At 42.2% G+C, this 18,493-nt stretch overlaps 1 protein-coding gene across 1 annotated transcript in view; it reads left to right on the top strand.

The window, feature by feature from the left end:
* The window catches only part of cobll1b (cordon-bleu WH2 repeat protein-like 1b), a 172,945-nt gene that overhangs the window by 91,678 nt on the left and 62,774 nt on the right, over positions 1 to 18,493 (top strand). Inside the window, exon 3 of the mRNA XM_080199172.1 lies at positions 16,142 to 16,330. Within this exon, the coding sequence (XP_080055298.1) occupies positions 16,142 to 16,330 (189 nt within the window). The remainder of the gene's footprint in view (positions 1 to 16,141; positions 16,331 to 18,493) is intronic.

The following is an 18,493-nucleotide window of genomic DNA, read 5'->3' as shown; positions in this document are numbered from 1 at the left end:
ACCTGCCTGTCCTGTGAACCTTTTCAAGGGCCAGAATAATATCTCGTCAGAATCTATCTCCCGAAGTGTTGTCCCACCTTCTTTTCACCCAATCTAAATTGCTCTTCCTCCTCATTGATTGAAATTGCGCACTAGGGAATTTCTTAGCTGATGCTTGGAACTTTATGTGGGAAGAGTTTTCATCAGATCTGATACGTTCGTAGGCTATCTGGATCAAGAGCGGCTCAGTATGAGAAAAATGCTTTAGAGCTCTTTAACTGTCGCAATCTCTCTTAAAGTCCTTAGCTACAGGCTCCAGAGCAAAACGGTTTGACTCAGCTGATATTAGCAGCAGGTGTTTTTTTTTTCAAAATACCCTGGCTGTAATTGAAGGTCACAGCAGTATTTAGGGATTCCAACACCAATGCTTTACACCTTTTTAATATGGTCATTACCTTACCAGAAGCATTGGCAAATGCACCTTCAGAAGGCTCCAGATTATGTTGTGAACTAAAATGGGTTGGATTCTGTGGACATTCTGCTGGCACATTTGAAGGCAGACGTCGTAAAATGCCATGTGTGGACTTCCTGCTAAAGCCCCACCCATCTCCCATTGTGTGAAGTTGTGGGGGAAGTGGAACCGTCAGGCAGCCCACCTGCCCTTGGGCCTATTTAAGGCCCTTGGGTAACCATTAATAGTCACTTGGTGCCTCATTCCACCACTATTGTACCCATGGTAGAGGTAGGCCCAAGCCAAGCAGTTAGCCTGGCTACTTTCAGTGCATAAGCTGTTGTTGGACAAGGAGGGGAGACTTCCATTGATACCCTGTGCCTATCTGAGACACACACTGCAACCTCCTCTCCAGGTCATATCCCCCTCTTTTAATTCCAGCCTCTGATACCTCAAATATAGCCTCCCCCCTAACATGGCACGATGCCCAAGGTGGGGGCGGAGGTCACTCCACTTCTAGTGTAAATTTGCCCTGGGACAGCAGAATTTTGGGTGGGCGGGTTCGTGACTAACTTTCCAGCGGACGGGTGCAGAGAATACAGCAGCATGTTAAATCCAGCCCACTATTACCTGTGGAAGCGTGGGAATGAATCCTGCTCTGGCATCCACCAACTAAGCTATCTGAACAAACCTGCAATAGAAACATTCTAGCTTTCTAAATCTTGAAAATTGATGATTTCAAATGATTGGCACAATATTGGCTGCACTGGTTTTAATGTTGTTTCAGTTCTGTTTCTGGTTCTGCCAGCTGTAGTGGACAACATGCTGTGCCTTCAGGCTCAGTCAAAATATAGATTCTCTCCTGCACTCTTCAACATGATGCATAAACAGTCTCCATTGCCATTTAATCGAGGTTCCTCACTTCCATGTCAGAAGGGAAAAGAGATTGTGATGGTTGCCTGCATTTTGGTGGGTAGTAATAAAGGGTTCAGGAAGAATCTATAGTTCAAGAATGAATAGCTATCCTGAAAAGTTACATTCCGAAAGCAGTGGTTTCTATTTTAGTACAAATAGTGAATAACTATTTAATTCCTGATTGGTCTGGTGCCAAGTGGGAAAGAGTTGTTAGCTGGGATAACTTGGAAGTTGTATTGTTCGGGCATTTGCAATCCTCTTTTGTTTGGGGTTTGTTTTCGAAAGCCGATTCCCTGCTCCTAGGGGAAAGGGTGTGGTGATTAGTGGGGAAAATCTCTTACAATTTCACGCACACAAAGCATGTGTGCTAACTTTTTTTTTTGCTGACCTTACATGAGAGAGAGAGAGAGACAGGTATAAAGGCTATAGTTAGAAATGTTCAGTGTATTAAGAGATCAACCTATTGAGTATTAAATTTGTGTGCAACACAAACTTGTGCCTCTGCTTCAGTTGAATACAATTAACTTTTGTTTACATAATCAGTTGAGACAAGGGCACTTTTATGGTGCCAGTCTTTAGTATAACTGGCTCATTAGCAGCTATCTACTAACATGTGGCACTCCTGTTTTAGCACAAAACATTGAATCTCACAAACTTCAAATGTCAGAATCCAGTAGCTCAGTCAGACCACATTCAGTCCTTTGTGTAATGTTAAGAATGTCATATTCATCAGCATTTTATACGCAGTATTCTTTTAATTAAAGTAACATTTTCTCCATCTCCTTCCCCACTAGAGCAATAAAGCTCAAATTATGCTTAACATCCAGTTTAGTTTGCGGATTAATAACCATGTGATGAACAAATCTCCAGGTTCATTCCATTGAGTTAATAACCTTTGGTAACCATGGCGATTTCAGATTTTTGTTCTTTTCATGCATTGTTTTGTGTTAAGCAGTTCTAAAACAAATATAGAATTTGGGGTTTGTTTTTGCAAATATATTTAGCGTACAGGTGAGCAGAACATTCCTCCTTACATTGCTAAAACTAGTGATTTTATCTTTGGTGCTCTTGTTGAATATGATGCCAATCCTGCCCTTTACTGTTTTTAAATGCCACTGTAGTAGTCTGAGTTGAAAGTGAAGTCGTGACTTTGATAGCTTTAAACATTGATTGTTCTCAGTTCTAGTGGAATTATTTTGTCATTCTGTGTGAGTGTTGTTCTTTTGAACCATGTGCCTCTTAAAAGGAACAATCCAATGTCATGACTAGGTCAGTACATGTGTTGAAGGCAGTATTCCTTGGTGTAACTCCTGTTATTCAAAGTGGTTTCATTCCCTAGCATTTACAGCAACGCATAAGGCTGCCTTTGTTCTGTAAATGCATGTAAAAGTCTGTAGTAATAATCATGATTATGAATATGCTTACTGTTTGGTGCTTGCGTTCCAAGGGCCACATGTTAGGCACTTGGTTGAAGTCACATGCCTCAATGTTTGATGCAGGGAAAAGAAAAGTCATAAGATAAACATAACTTGAGTGTATAAGACCGTGCAGCAGTAAGGGTTACAAACATTTCATACTTATATTTTGAAGATATTCTGTATCTTCCTAGAATCATTAATTTGTAAACACTGATCACCATCATAGGGATAAGATCCAGGCTGCTATATACAGTGGTCTGCATAGGATTAGTGACTCAGGAAATTAACTTGTTGATTCCAGGACTTCAGATGGAATGTTTAAAATCTATTTCAAAATGGGAAGGATTTTTTTTTAAACTGGTTAATAAACTGCTGATAGCTGCGTACTGTGTGCATATTTACAAAGAAGGTGGAGTTTTTATGAGGTATGAATGAACGCTGGAAAATTTCAGGGCATGGAAAATTTAAGTTCCTGTTGAAATGGCCCATGTTACAGATCGGTTCTTGCATTGTAATACTCAAGGAATGGCAGTTTAATTTAACATGTTTCTGTGATCTGACTTTTTTTTAGTTTTATAGTTACAATACATTTGAAAATATTTGTTGTCCTTATTGTGTACTTAAGCTTGACTATCTTATTTTTGCCTTTGCCAATCTTCTTTCTATATAATCTGATGGCTGTCCTCTGTTTCTCTGCCAATTGTTCATAGTTCATAGCAAAGTCTCCAGTGAATTGCCAGGAACAGCACGGTCGAGCTCGGTGCCGTTGTCACCTGATGTCTGTCCAGGCCGTGCCTATTTCTTTTTGCTACCTCTCCCTGTCTCCCTCCTGTCCTGTTCAGTTCTCCACCAGAGAGTTCTGACGTATCTTCCACCAACTCTGGTGCAAATCATCCATTCAGCACAGACCAGGAACTGAATCTGCAATAAGCCATTTGGGAAATTCTTCTTTTAAAAATTGTGGAAGGTATTAAGTGAGTAATTTGACACCTATGAAGGCAGCAAAGATTTGACTTTGTGAATCAGTGTGTTTGTGGTGAACTGTATAGATGATGCTTGGGTTAATCATTTAAAAGGAAGTTGCAGTCACGTTGGCACCAGTAGACCCAGCTCTGAACTGCAGATTGAAGACCAGATACGAACTGGCCGACTAACATGAAATACCAGTAAAATTGCACAGATTGCGAGCATGGCAGGTCCAAACCGGTCACTTTTTTCCTGTTGGCATCCATTACTAAATGTGATTCAGCAGAATTTGAGGATACAGCTCCATGTGTCCGAACAAAACATTTGAGTAAAAGCTGTGGAAATTTTATTGTGGAGAAAAAGAAATAATAATAAATGAACTCCAGTGCTGTTTGTAATAAGACTAAGATATAGGAGCAGAAGTAGCTATTCGGCCTGTTGAGTCTACTCCACCATTCAATCATGGCTGAAATTATTCTCAAGCCCATTCTTCTGCCTTTTTCCCGTAATCCCAGATCCCCTTATTGATCAAAAACCTATCTATCTCTGTTTTAAAGACACACAATGACCTGGCCTCCACATCCCCACTGTGTCAATGAGTTCCACAGATTCACCACCCTCAGGCTGAAGAAATTCCTCTTTATCTCCGTTTTGAAGGTGTGTCCTTCACTCTGAGGTTATGCCCTCAAGTTCTAGTCTCTCCCATGACTGAAAACATCCTCTCCACGTCTAAGCGTCTCAGTATTCTGTAAGTTTCAATTAGATTCTTCTCCCTCCCCCCTGCCCCATCCTTCTAAACTCTATCCAATATAGACCCAGACTCCTCAACCACTCCTCATGTGACAAACCCTTCATTCCTGGGATCATTATTGTGAACATCCTCTGGACCCCCTCGAATACTAGTACATCCTCCCTTGGTATGGGGCCCAAAACTGCTCACAATTTTCCAAATGATCAAAGCCTTATACATTCCTGCTTTTGTATTCTAGCCCTGTAGAAATGAATGCTAAAATTGAATTTGCTGCCTTAACTGCCAACTGAACCTACATGTTAACCTTTTAGAGTGCTGAACCAGGACCCGCAAGTCATCGAAACATGGGTAAGAATGGACCCCAGACAAAACACTCAATAAAATTTTGTGAGAAACATTAGCCTGGGAATAACCAATTTCCCAACTGTACAGCTGCTGCACATTCTCCTAGTGTCTGTGTGGGTTTCCTCCGGGTGCTCCGGTTTCCTCCTACAGTACAAAGTTGTGCAGTTTAGGTTGATTGGCCGTGCTAAAATTGCCTTTAATGTCCCGAGATGCGTAGGTTAGTGGGATTAATAGGTAAATTTGTAGGGATATGGGGGTAGGGCCTGGGTGGGATTGTGGTCAGTGCAGGCTTGATGGGCCGAATGGCGCCTCTGTACTGTAGGATTTCTATGATTCTGTGCGGACTTTCCTCCCAGCCATGGTAGACATGGAGGGGAATTCCTGGGAAAGGGTAGGTGGAGCTGGAGCTGCACACCACTGATCACAGCAGTTATCAGACAGGTACCTGTTGTCACCTCAGCCTCCTATGCCACTATTGTCATAACCTCTGCCACCATCTCCATTGCTATCTTCTCCACTGTCTGTCTCCTCTGCCATTGTTGCCACGACCTCTGTTTCTTACACTGCTGCTGTCACCAACTTCTCTGCTATGGCTGCTTCTGTCACCGTTTCTACATACTGACAGTGCTGCCAACATTTTCCCTCAGCCTCTAACACTTCCACCTCCTGGAGCTGCAACGTCCTTCACTGCTTTGGCTGCTGTTGCGCCATCCCTTCGCTTCTTCCCCCCACTGCGCGCACACACAGACACAGACACACAGACACAGTCTCATCCCTAACGGCAGCAGGAGCAACTCACCCATTAGTTGGGGTTGAAAGATGCCACCAGTCCAGATCACACTCCATCACTTTAGGTGCAGAACCTCCCTGCAAAAACCCCACTGGAACAAAAAAGGATGCCCCTTTAGATGGGGGCAGGGGTGGAGATGAGGGAAAATTTAGTGAAATCTGAGGTGAGTGGGAGGGGGAAATTGGGGCACTCTGGTGATGAGGGGGGGGAGATCAGTCAGGTGGCAGGGACATGTCACTGAGGGGGAAGTTTCAGAGATCTTGCTGCAATCTAGGGGTGGGGAGGAGGGTTGTGGGGTGGGACTTGCTGCAGTCAAAGTGGAGCGAGCTGGGGGCTGATTGCACCGAGGAGGTAGGGGAGTTACCTGGCAGACTGGAGTTGTGGGAGTGGGTGAGGAATTGACGCATCTGGGTCTCCAGCCCAAAGAAATCTGCAAAATGTTCAAATTGGTGCAAATGTGAATCCAATTCTAATAAATAATAATGGAATAAAAGGATAACAATTGAGAACATGCAATAATTTTTTAAATAGTTTTTGTGACATTGAAAGAGTTATTCTCAGGAGTCAGTTGGCATCAGGTATACATTTCAGAGCTGTTTCCTGAGCTGGAAAGTTCTGGAACTCAGCAGTAGGGTGTCCCTGCTGGATTCTGAAGAGTCCAGTCTAACTACCAGTGAATCTGTCACCTGCACTCCCATTCAGCTGAAACCAGTTCCGTCCAATCGGGCCATTTCAATCTTGAACTGGTCCAGACTGTTGTTTTTTTTCCCTTCTGAGGGGGTGCATTAGTTTTAATGAATGCGGGGAGGAAATTCAGCTAAAAAGGCTGAATTGCTCCTTAAAATAGTTGAGTGGGCTCTTGTCTGAGAGCTCGGAAATGGGTGTTGCAGTTGTTTCATTGTTCCACTCATGTGTGATGTCTTCATGCCTTATTATTCTGTTCATTGCCCTGCCCCAAATTGGCAACAGTTATTCAGATTGGATCTTTTTCCACTCTTAACTTGCTTACTTTCTGCACAAGTTGGAATCAACACTTGTTCATTCAGAAGGAGTGGTGGGGGTGGGGGGTCAGTTTGTAGCTCAGTATTAAAACAAGTATAGTTTTGTTATTAATTATTAAATGAAAACCACAGAGCCCACTTTCTTTGTTCCAGTGATGGTATATTCAATCTCTCCTATTTCACTCTAAGAACTGATAGCTCTGCACAATCTAGACTCAGAGATTTGATTGACCTCCTAACATTGTGAAGTAGGTCCTTCTAATCCACTGCGATGATTTATGAATTATAGGTCTCTTGTTCCTCTGTCTTGTTCAGGACCTAGGTTGAAAATTTTCCAATGTTGTTAAGTTTCAGTTGGTGTTAATTAAAACGTGTGATTCATAGTGTGTGTGGTTTTTGTGATGGATGTTGAAACGTTTTCTGCAGCGGTAAAATTTCTGATACTGTCGCTTCTTTATCGCAAGATTTAATTGTATACCATCGATTCTGGGAAGGAAATAAAATCATATACATGCAGTACAGAATGACACTGGATGCAATATTCCCCAAAGATTGAACCTGATTGTTAAAGTTTGACATGCTCTTGTGTCCTTGAATAACTAGCATAGCATTTTAAAGTGCAGACTGCAAATTATCTTATGTCTAATCTCTGGCATTGTTTTCATTGAGATGGAACAAAGAAACATATATATGGGTTGGGTTGGACTCCCTTTATGACACCCTTGGAGTCAGAAAGGGGGTTGAGAAAATTATGGAGAGCTGCATCGGGACAGCTTCCCAGTGCATTCCTGCCATTGGGAGATTTTCCAGGGATGAGTTGGAAAGTGAATGAGCTACATACTCCCAAGGAGTCTCCAATTACAGTAGTTTGCGCCTGAATGAGAGGCACTTCTGTGGTGTTGATGGCTTTTGCTGCTGGGGGAGCAATCCCTGCAATGTGCAGAGGTCTCCTTCTTCGTTTATTCATTTATAGAGCGTGGGCTTCGCTGTCTTGACCAGTATTTATTGCCCATCCCTAATCCCTTTTGAAAAGGTGGTGGTGAGCTGCCACTTTAAACCAATGCAGTCCCTGAGGTGTAGGTACACCCACAATGCTGTTAGGGAGGGAATTCCAGGATTCTCCCAGTGACAGTGAAGGAATGGCGATTATATGTCCAAATCCAGGATTTTGAGTGACTTGGAAGGGAAATTCCAGGTGGAGTGTGCCCATATATTTGTCCTTCTAGAGGTAATGTTTGTGGTATTTGGAACATACTGCCTAAGGGAACTTTTGGTGAGTTCCTGCAGCTCATCTTCAGAGCTGGTGCTCACTGCTGCCACTGTTCATTGGTGGTGGAGGGATTGAATGTTTGTGGAAGTGGTGGCAACGAAGCGGACTGCTTTCTCTTGGATGGTATCAAGTTTCTAGGATGTTGTTGGAATTGCAGTCCATCCAGGCAAGTGGAAGATACTCCATCACACTCCTGACTCGTGCCTTGTAGATGGTGGACAGGTTTTGGGGAGTCAGGAAATCCGTTACTCTCAGCAGAAGTTCTAGCTTATGATCTGCTCTTGCAGCCACAAAATTATATAGCTAATTATATGATTCCAACCAGTAGAGGGCTTTCCCCCATTCCCATTGGCTCTCTGTCATACTCCTTGGGAGTTACTTTCCTGCATTAGGCTCAGAAGCCATCCAAACCGCAAAGAGCGAATTGTGTTCATAAAGGGCATAATTGCTGCTGAGACTGATCCAGCAGAGTGGTTTCTGGTTACCTACTGGTCTAGATCCCAGTTATTTGTTGATTTGAGTACAGGCTGCTGTGCTGCTCTATGTTGAACTGACCTTCTATTCCCTGATCTGCCTCAGCAATGCTTATTTTTCCCCTGTGGGGTTACAGAGCATTTTGACTTGCTGGCCCTCTGATTTGGTTTGCATCATCTATAATCCCAACAGTGCAGAAAAAGGTGATTCAGCCCATCGAGCCTACACTGACACAATCCCACCCAGGTCTTATTTCCATAACCCCATGTATTTTCCCTGCTAATCTCCCTGAGACTAAGAGGCAATTGAACATGGCCAATCCACTTAATCTTTGGACTGTGGGAGGGAACCCAGGCAGACACTGGGAGAATGTGTAAACGCCACACAGACAGCTACCTGGATCATTGGCGCTGTGAAGCAGGAGTGCTAACCACTGTCATCATAATCCACAGTCCACCTGCCATCCTTGTTTGGATGAAGAGGACAGAAACAGTCTATTCAGGATACTGATCTACCAGCTTTACTGCAAGCGAGTGCAGATGCCTGACCCCCCATTTGGTCCTCCCCTGAGAATACTAAATTCCAGGGTAAACTCCCAGCATATAAAGTGACCATGGTACTAATGACATAGCACTTCTTTTGCTTTTGCCTACTTTGTTGCATTTGATGTACTAGAATTTTTTGTACAATATCAGTTGAATAATTGACCTTTTATACTTTATAAGCCAGAATTTTACCACCCTGCCTGCCATCAGAGGGGGCAAGGAGCAGAACATAGAAACGTCTGTTGACCTCGGCGAGGATTTTACAGTTTTGGGACATGAGGCCATAAAAATCCCACCCCTGAAAATAACGTGTAAAAGATATTTTAATTTCCAGTGACCACAAGATCACACATTATTTCAAGTTTTAAGGCCATTGCCGCAATAAGCGAACTAAAAGCCACATTGTCTAAACGTGATTTAATAGGTAGCTTGCACTGTAAATGGTTGAAAAGTTTCCCCATTTACACAATGTCTGACAATCTCCTTGCATGGTTATGTTTTACTGTGTCCATTAAGTGAACAGTTTCTTATCCAAACCCAAATTTTGACTTGAAATATGACATGAGTTTAATTAGTTATCTTTCAAGTAGAAATTTATCCGATGTCTTTTAATAAATTATCTACAGTTAGGTTTATTGTAATTAATTTTGGTTGTTGTTTCCTCAAGGAATTTGAAGAAGTTGCTCAAGTGTGATCTTCCTAAGTGTGACGCCTAAAATTGCATTGACTGACTGTTGCTTTTGAGATGGTTCGAGGTGGTTGTCGTACAGATGATCTTCAAGTATTTATTTTCAACAATTGATTCCATTATTTTACATGGAATAAAAGTAAATCTAATGCCTTTGTTTCTGGTATCTATTTAGACTCTTCTTTCAATATAGATACTACATTAGCCTGTTTTCAACTTTCTGATACCTCCTCTAATGTTCAGTCAAACTGCTTGGCAGTGTCTTTCCAATCTCTATGCTATCCCAACATTTTTGGGAGTGTATTTCTGGTCTCGTATTTCCATTTCATTTCGACTGAAATCCTGAATTTTGCCTTGTCTTTTTGCAGGGGGAGCAAGTTGTACATCTCATTCTTTTGTTTATACTTTGCAGAAGTAATCATTTAGTATATTTAGTGGCCTGGATCTTCTGAGATGACTGCCACTCCAATCAAACTTTACCCCAAATTGTGCTGCTCCACATTTCTTGCTGGGTTTTCTCGGCCTGGCTCTACCAGAAATGTGGAGTGCAGCGTCACAGTGGAAGATGTGCTCCCTTTTTACACACTGGCTGTCATATGGCAAGTTTGAAGCTCCAGTTTGAATGTTAGTGAATGAGTGAATGGATAGTGGCAGTGTAGGAAGGTGGGCGAGTGGATAAGTGAATTGGGTCAGTCAAGAAGGTTTGGAATCATGGTAAGGTCAGGACCCAATCAGGTTTTCAGGGCATGGGGTTAGTATAGTTTGGAGGGGTACTTGGATCAAATCTGAGGGGTTAATCGAATAGTCAAGGGGTATTTGGGTGGTTGAAGGGTTAGCTAGTCAGGAATTAGACTGGATTTTTTTACTGTCTAACATTTTCTGGGTGACTATCCAAGTAAATACTACAGAACTGCCCAAAGCCTCTGACTCTAGCTCAAGAGTTGGAGATATTTTTGGAGGGTTCTAGGAAGCAGGGAAATTACCATTCAAAAGTTGAAACTTCCTGGGTGTTTCCCAGGGGTTCCTTAGGGGTTCCAAGGTGCATCTTGGGTTGTATGTTCGGTTTCTGACAATCTGGAGACTGGAAGGTTTAGTCCAGAATCTTGTCCTCGTCGTCTTCTGTTTCAAGCTATTTGCATCTTTTAATGTCCTCAGTACATTTGTAACTGTTCCCTTGCTGTTAATGTTATGTATTTTACCTCTGCAACAATTTTATTTGGCCCGCACGTTTTTCAACACCATTTTGTTTTGATCATCCTATTACCTTGTTTCTGTCTGATGTAGTAATCACCCAGACAGGTCCCTCTTTTATCTTCTGTCATTATAGTGTTTACTAAAGATATTTGCCTGTATTTTGTTGTTCTGTTTCTGGTCATGCTGGCTTAGCCAGGGCTCAGTGATCTGAGAATGCTAGTTCGGTCCAATGTATCTTTTAAAGGCTTCTATTTAAAATTTGTCTTCTATTGAAATGCTATTAAACATCCACATTTGTTGTGTCTCTTTCCTTATCTCTATGAATGTAGCTTTCATTGCTGTCCTAGGGTTTAATTGGGTAACCCTCTTGTTAAACTTGATATTTCTATGACTATTGTCCTCCAAGACTGATATGACTTTGATCTTCTCTGTATTGCTTATATCATTCACCAGGTAACCAATGAATAGTATTTCTCTTGGTTTCCTTTTTAAGCACTAAGATGACTTTGAAGTTTTTTCCATTTACTGATAAAACCTGGGCTTGGTGACTAAGTTGGGCAGTTCTTTACACAGAGCAAGCAGATGGAAGATGGGCTGAATGGTTTCCTTCTGTGCTGGAGGAATCTACGAACAGGATTTTATGTGTAGGCCGAAAGAACCAGTATCATTGCTGGATTTCCAACTGATTTCCAACCTTCCAACCAGTGAAGAATCCACAAATGGAGACTGAAAGGAGGTATAATGAAAACAATGCTTCCATTCAGGCCTCCATTGAGTAGATCATTGTGCTTCAGATGTTTGGACAGATTAGGTGACGCACTACAATATACCTCTGAGAGCCTCACTCATGGTGGTTGTGTGTTGTGCCTTGTGGTGGAGAGGGAGCATTAGATGATTATTTGAATTGAACAGTGTATGGGGGAAAAAGGAGGGGAATGGCTCTAAATCGTAATGCTGGTCTGAAAAGCCAGTGCGCACATGTTGGGCTGAATGGCCTCCTGCACATTAACAATTTTTGTTATAATGAATGATTCATTATCAGATCATTAGTCATCCACATTCAAAACCAAGTTCCTACATGCAGGTACTGCGATGGTTCTGTGGGTTGGAGACTTGTGACGTCTGCAGTATCCTGTATCAAGGGGTGGCTGTGACCAACGTCTGGTTCATGACCTACCCATTCCACCCCCTTACCGTTTCCAATTGGGTGAGCTGCCCACTGTTGGCCAGTTGTTCAATGGGCAGTCATTAATTTGTTGCAAGGTGCACTGTTGAGCATCTTTCACAGTGGAGATGGGGGTTGGTGATCCACATACTTTGAGCTGGGACTCCCATCCACTGCCAAGCAATGTAAATTTCAGCCCTTTGATCTTATGACATTGTTTTGGCAGTACTTGACTTTTTTCATTGAAATGTCATGGGTATAATTGTAATTTTTCTTACCATTACTGCTATTTCTAACTTGAGTTCATCCAATTTCCCCAAGCCCATTCTGTACTGTGTCATCATAACCTTGATCTTTTTTAAACTGATCCCCAGCTGCTCATTCTATTTGCTCTCTCACAACATCTCCGCATGTCTAAGCCAATGATCTGTAATTGTTCATTTACTGAGTCTTAACTATCCGACCACGCTCAAAATACCCTCTTGCTATTGAATATTCTTAAGTTCCTGTACTGCACTGTATTCTCAATGACCATTAATCTCCCCCAATGGCACGATTCATTCCTCATGATCAGCAAAACTGTTGATTAAAAGTTTTTGAATCTAAACTCATTTGGTAATAGGAGTTGAACAGATGTGACCAGTGGTTGGGGCTGGTGCAATTAGAGAAGGAGAAACATGACACCGTTGTTAGAAAATATTTCTTTTAAAACATCTTGTAAATTTGGACAGGACATTGTGGAAAGGGGCGGTTTTGACTATATTTTGTGATGCTTGACTGAGTTTTCGTCAGCATTTTAACTAGAGTGATATGGGGATCCTCTGGCTGACCCACTGTTATCCTGCCCCACTTCCAGAGTCATGGCTGATGAAGTATTCAGTTCAGCTTCCCCTCATGATGTACACCTTCTATTGGGAGGCTGCCACTGTGTGGGAGAGCTATTGGGCGCAGCTGCGGCATTTCACTTTCAACAGTTCCTTCAACAGCGAGGCCAACAACTGCATAAAATTGAGAAGCTTCCAAAATTAAAACCCCCAATGCAAAACAAATCGTAATGAGGAGAGCGGGAGGTTGACAGGAGAATAATAAAATGTCCTCATCATCCCTACTCTTCTGTTCCTGCCTTAAAAGAACTCTGAGTGTCACTTCATGCCTTGTCCCTGCAAGGCAGAACTGTGAAATGGAAATTGGGATCAAATCTACCCTACCTGTTATGAATTTCATGCAACATGGCTGGCAAGTGATGGGAAGAAAACCCTGTCCCCGAGGTGAGGGGAAATGCAGAGAAATTGCACAGAATCATTTTCAGTAAAAGGCCTCTGTAAGCAGAATCTACAACCCTTAATCAAGCAGAATACATTTTCTCGTCCCTTCTATTTTGTTTAGTTGTAACAAAATAGTATAATAGGAATTTCGGAAGTGGTTGCTTGAATGATAGAGGATTTATTTTTTATTTTTATTACACTATTAAATACATTCGCTCATTTTAGCATGCTTATGTTAGTCTGAAGATGTTGGAGTGAAGACAGATATCCTCATTAAACTTGTCAAGTGTATAACTTTATGAAGGGTCATTGAAATGTTGGCTTTATCCTTTCTCCACGGAAGCAAGCAGACCGGCTGAGATTTTCAATAGCTGGGACTGGGGTGGGTAGGGCTCGATGTCAAAATTTTCAATGGACTAGCAGGGAGGAGAAAGGCATCCCCCACTGTCTGAGCCTGGCTTGATGGGGCAGCTGACTGTTCCCTGTATGTTTTGGTTTGTCTGTGTGCAATTTAAATCCACTTTTAAAAAGCCGCTGGTATTTGTGCCTAATTTTCTACAAGATTCAGAAATGGAAGTCAGTTATTTGTGACATTTCTTGCAAGATTTCTTACATGAGCAAATAATGAGCTGTCCTTTTCCAATACTCTCATTTTTCTCCTTTTTCAATCTTTTACTTCCTCTGAGGCATCAACTGCAGTCTGGCTACACAACAGCTGCTTTGCATCTGCCTTCGATGTTGCTGTTCCATTTTTAAGTCATAATTCTCACCATTTCCAGGTACAATTCTGTTTCTGTGCCATTGAGATACAATTGGAATGCACCAAGTCTGCTCGCTGCCAGAAACACTTGGGTACTGGAAGGAGCCAAAAAGAATGGGATTGGTTTGGTTTGCATTGAGCTGAAGGCAACATCACCTGATCAAGCAGTCCCAAAGTGCAACAACACTTGAGTCAATTATATTTAGGTGACATGTGAAAGCAGATCTTGTTTCAATTAATGCTGAGAGGTAGCATGTAAACATTAAGCTTTGGGATGTTTGGCAGAAGCAGAGAGAGAGAGGGAAGGGCAGTCAATGCACCTATTTGGCTGGCCTCTTTTTGGAGATAAATATGTGCATAACCTACAACCAAAACAAAACACTGCAGACACTGGAAATCTGGGAATGTTCAGCAGATTGGACAATGTCTGTGGAGAGAAATGATTCAGATGTCACTGAGGGGTATTGCCCCATTACAAGATCAGCTGCCAGCCAACTCATCTGAAAGAAGCAACATACTGTTTTGTTGGCCAGCTCAATGAGTAGGGCGTGGCTAAATGAATGGAGAACAGGACTTCTGCCGCTCAAGGGAGGAACTCGTGCCCCCAAGAGCTATTGGCTAATCTGATTAGCCAGATGCGTTAGCAGTCACAGCAAAGCCAGTTCTCAGTTGTGGGCACTGCTGGGATTGCAGGGAGGACCCTGATTAAAGAGGACATTGTCCAATACCTCAGACATGCCTCTCTTCAGAAACAGAAGCGATTGGGGAATACAGGGAGGTGTGTCGAGGGAGAAAGTTTTTTTTGGAGACCAGGCAGGGAGGAATAGAGAGGGTATTATCGTCATGGGGGATGCCCCCAGTGTGCACGGTGCATCAATGCAAGAACTACCTTACCACAGGCATCAGTGCAACGGCTACTATGCCACTGGCATCAACTTGTTCAATATGCTAATAAATTTAAGAAGGAAAGAATACAAATCCAAAACCAGTTACAGGTACTTCATTTACCAAAAGGATATGTTTCATTTTTACACTCAACACAATGTTCAGGCTGAGAATGGCAATTAAAATGCTGCAGTTAGCTCGAAGAAGCTAGACATCTGAATTCAAATTGCTCTTGTCTTCACCATTCATTATAATTGCTTCATTTATTGGTGTGCTTCTATTTTTCAGGTTTTAAAAATTTTTTTCATAAAAATATAAAGCCAGTAATGATCAGTTTTTAACCTGTCCTTTCCTTTCCACTCCTCTTCTCTTTCGACACTCTTCCCCTTTTGAATGTGCAGTTGTTTACCAGGATGTATTTTGCCTTGGGCGATGTGAGCGTTTATAGTATCTTTTTAAATGGCCGTTCTTTATCAGATTAGAGGGTCTGTATTTAGCAAGTTACTAGACCAACAGGAACGTTTACAAAAATGTTGCCTGGATTGGGAGGCATGCCTTAGGTTAAGGGAGCCAGGTCTCTTCTCCCTGGAGAGGCGAAGGTTGAGAGGTGACCTGATAGAGGTTTATAAAATGTTGAGAGGAATAGATAAGGTGGATTCTCGGACGCTATTTCCCAGGGCTGAAATGGTTGCTACGAGAGGACTCCGGTTTAAGGTGCTGGGGAGCAGGTACGGAGGAGATGTTAGGGGTAAGTTTTTTTTTCACTGAGGGTGGTGAGTGAGTGGAATTGGCTGCCATCGGTGGTGGTAGAGGCAAACTCGCTGGGGTCTTTTAAAAGACTTCTGGATGAGTACATGGGAGTTAATGGGATTGGGAGTTAGATAGTTCTATGGACTGGTAGGTATGGATATGATTGGCGCAACTTGTGGGCCAAAGGGCCTGTTTGTGATGTAGTGTTCTATGTTCTATCGGAACCAAATGTGAATATCCTCAGCCAATGTCCATCTGCAAGAGTTCCTGAGGAGAAATTTGTGTTTACAAACCCTGACTATTTTTAAACACTCCCACCCTTTGCTAATCAAAGATTCTAAGACCAATTATAGCATTTGTGCTGAACAGGTATTGTGACCTTCTGATGTTGTTAGGCTTGGTGCCACTTTGAACAGTATTTGATTAACTAGTTAATTTGCAAAACTTGTGTAACTTTCATTTTTAAGATTTTATAAATATGTTGTTCAATATGTTTTCAGTAATAATTTCATGTCCTTCTTGTCAACAGCAAAAGATCCAAGCCAAAAGCCCCAGCACCACCAACATTCTCCAAGCATGTTGAGAGTTCGTCAGTAGCTAAGAACCTAGGGTGTGAAAATAAAACCATGGAACAGAAAGACAATGTCTTGGATACATACTTCAATTTGACTGTGGTTCTGCCAGGAGGACTAGAGCAATCAACCAGTATAAATGGAAGGTTGGTGTTTTTGTACCTCATCCCACATTCACCTATAATGCATCTTTTTATAGTTGAGGTTTGTGTTTATATTGAGACACTTCCTAAGATTTCTTGCCTCACCTCTAATTAATGTTGTGGCTATAAATCACATCACCGTGGCTATTCTTTGTGACCACCAAATGTATCTCAAAACTATGCCTGCTCATGTCAGCACAGATTGGTTGGGTGCAAGTTTTAAAAAGAAAAAGGCTCCCTGTGCATTAAAAAAGGCAGATGGTATGTTGACCTTCATTGCAAGAGGCTTCAAGCACAGGAGTAGGGATGTGTTGTTGCAATTGTACAGGGCCTTGGTGAGGCCATACCTAGAGTATTGTGTGCAGTTTTGGTGTCCTTTTTTCTGAGGAAGAATGTTCTTGCTCTCAAGGAGTGCAGTGAAAGTTTATCAGGTTGACTCCAGAGATCGTGAGACTGATGTATGAGGACAGATTGGCTGGGTGAGGATTGTTTTCACTAGAGTACAGATGAATGAGGGGGGACTCTCATAGAGACTTAAAATTCTAACAGGACTAGACAGTTTAAATGCAGGGAGAATGTTCCCGAGGGTGGGGGTGTCTAGAACCAGGGGTCTGAGGACTCGGGTTAGACCATTGAGGAAGGAGATGAGACATTCCTTCACCCAAGGAGTGGTGAGCCTGTGGAATTCATTACCACAGGAAGTAGTAAATGGCAAAACATTGAATGTATTCGAGTGGCAGCTAGATATAATATTTGGGGTGATTGAATTGGATGATCTGCCATGATCGTGATGAGCAGTGGAGTAGGCTACCCGCAAGAACTAAGATGAGTTGGTCCCACTTGTATTTATCTGAGTCTAGAGAGTTAGGATGGCTTCTCAAGTGTCAGAAAACCCGCAAGAACTAAGGGCCAAATGGCCTCCTCCTGCTCCTATCTTCTGTGTTTCTATGTTTACAAATACAGCTTCATTTGATTCGGTGGACGCAATGGCCAGAATTTTCTGACCATTCATGCCTGTGGGATTTGCCCACCTCACTGCAGTTTGGCTTGTCGCCAAATTCTCCATCTTCACTGCGGCGGGAGTGTGGCGTGAACGGATAATTAAGATGGCACCCGTTATGATATTCTCTCAGCTCACTTTGGTTTGTGTTATACAGTAATTTCAAGGCTTTTTGAAGTAGGATTTTGCATGCTATCTTGGATTGTGGCATGTCACAAGTTTCATTGCATTTGTAGATTCACACGTTGACCATCTGACGTGGTTTAGGGCACTTGAGTACTGGTGACTAGTGGGTAGTCCAAAAGGGTGGTGGGACAGAGGTCATTGGATATGGATTGAGTGACACCTGGTCTGAGAAAATTTAAGAGACCAGTGAGCTGCTGCATCCTTCATTTCCTTTTGATTTTTAGACCAAATTATGGAATTGTAAAGTTTTTTTGGCAATGTGCGTGAGATATTTTTGAAAGCTTCCCTTGCAGGGATTGGTGAAGTATACTTTTTAGCTGAGAACAATTGGTTGATCATTGAGCAAATAGTTCCAAGCTTTTAAAAAAAGTGTTTAGTAAATCTTTCCAGAAGTGGAATACAGATTCTAGTATAATTGGATAGCAAGAACCAGCAATAAGGATACTGGACCAAATGGCCTCCTTCAGTGATTCTCTGAAATGAATTTACTGTTGAATCCAAATGTAATTTGAAGATAGCAATCATTTTTTAAAAATTCATTTGTGGGACATGGGTGTTGCTGGCTGGCCAGCATTTATTGATGTGGATGTGCCGGCGTTGGACTGGGGTAAACACAGTAAAAAGTCTGACAACACCAGGTTTTAGTCCAACCGATTTATTTGATAGTAAACGCACAAGTTTTCAAGGTTTCCCTCTTCGTCAGGTGAATGGAGAGTTCTGGCCTCAGACAGAGCATATAAAGCACAGACAGTTTAGAGATTACTGATTAGAATGCGAATCCTTACACCTAACCTGCTGTTCAAGTCCTAAAGTGTCCGACAATGTGAGTGGAAGGAGCACTGATCACAGGTTACAGAGATGTGTATTGTGTCCAGACAGCACAGTGAGTGAGGTTTTGTCCTGGAGTGGAGAAGCTCCGACATCTTCTCTGGAGTCTTCAACATATCACTGATGAAGACGAACATCTCGCCAGGGCCATC

This window comes from Carcharhinus amblyrhynchos, chromosome 11, assembly GCF_965287045.1.
Source record: "Carcharhinus amblyrhynchos chromosome 11, sCarAmb.v2.hapA, whole genome shotgun sequence".
Taxonomy (NCBI): domain Eukaryota; kingdom Metazoa; phylum Chordata; class Chondrichthyes; order Carcharhiniformes; family Carcharhinidae; genus Carcharhinus; species Carcharhinus amblyrhynchos.
Note: the sequence above shows the minus strand (reverse complement) of the source record. Positions and strands in the feature narration are given on the sequence as shown.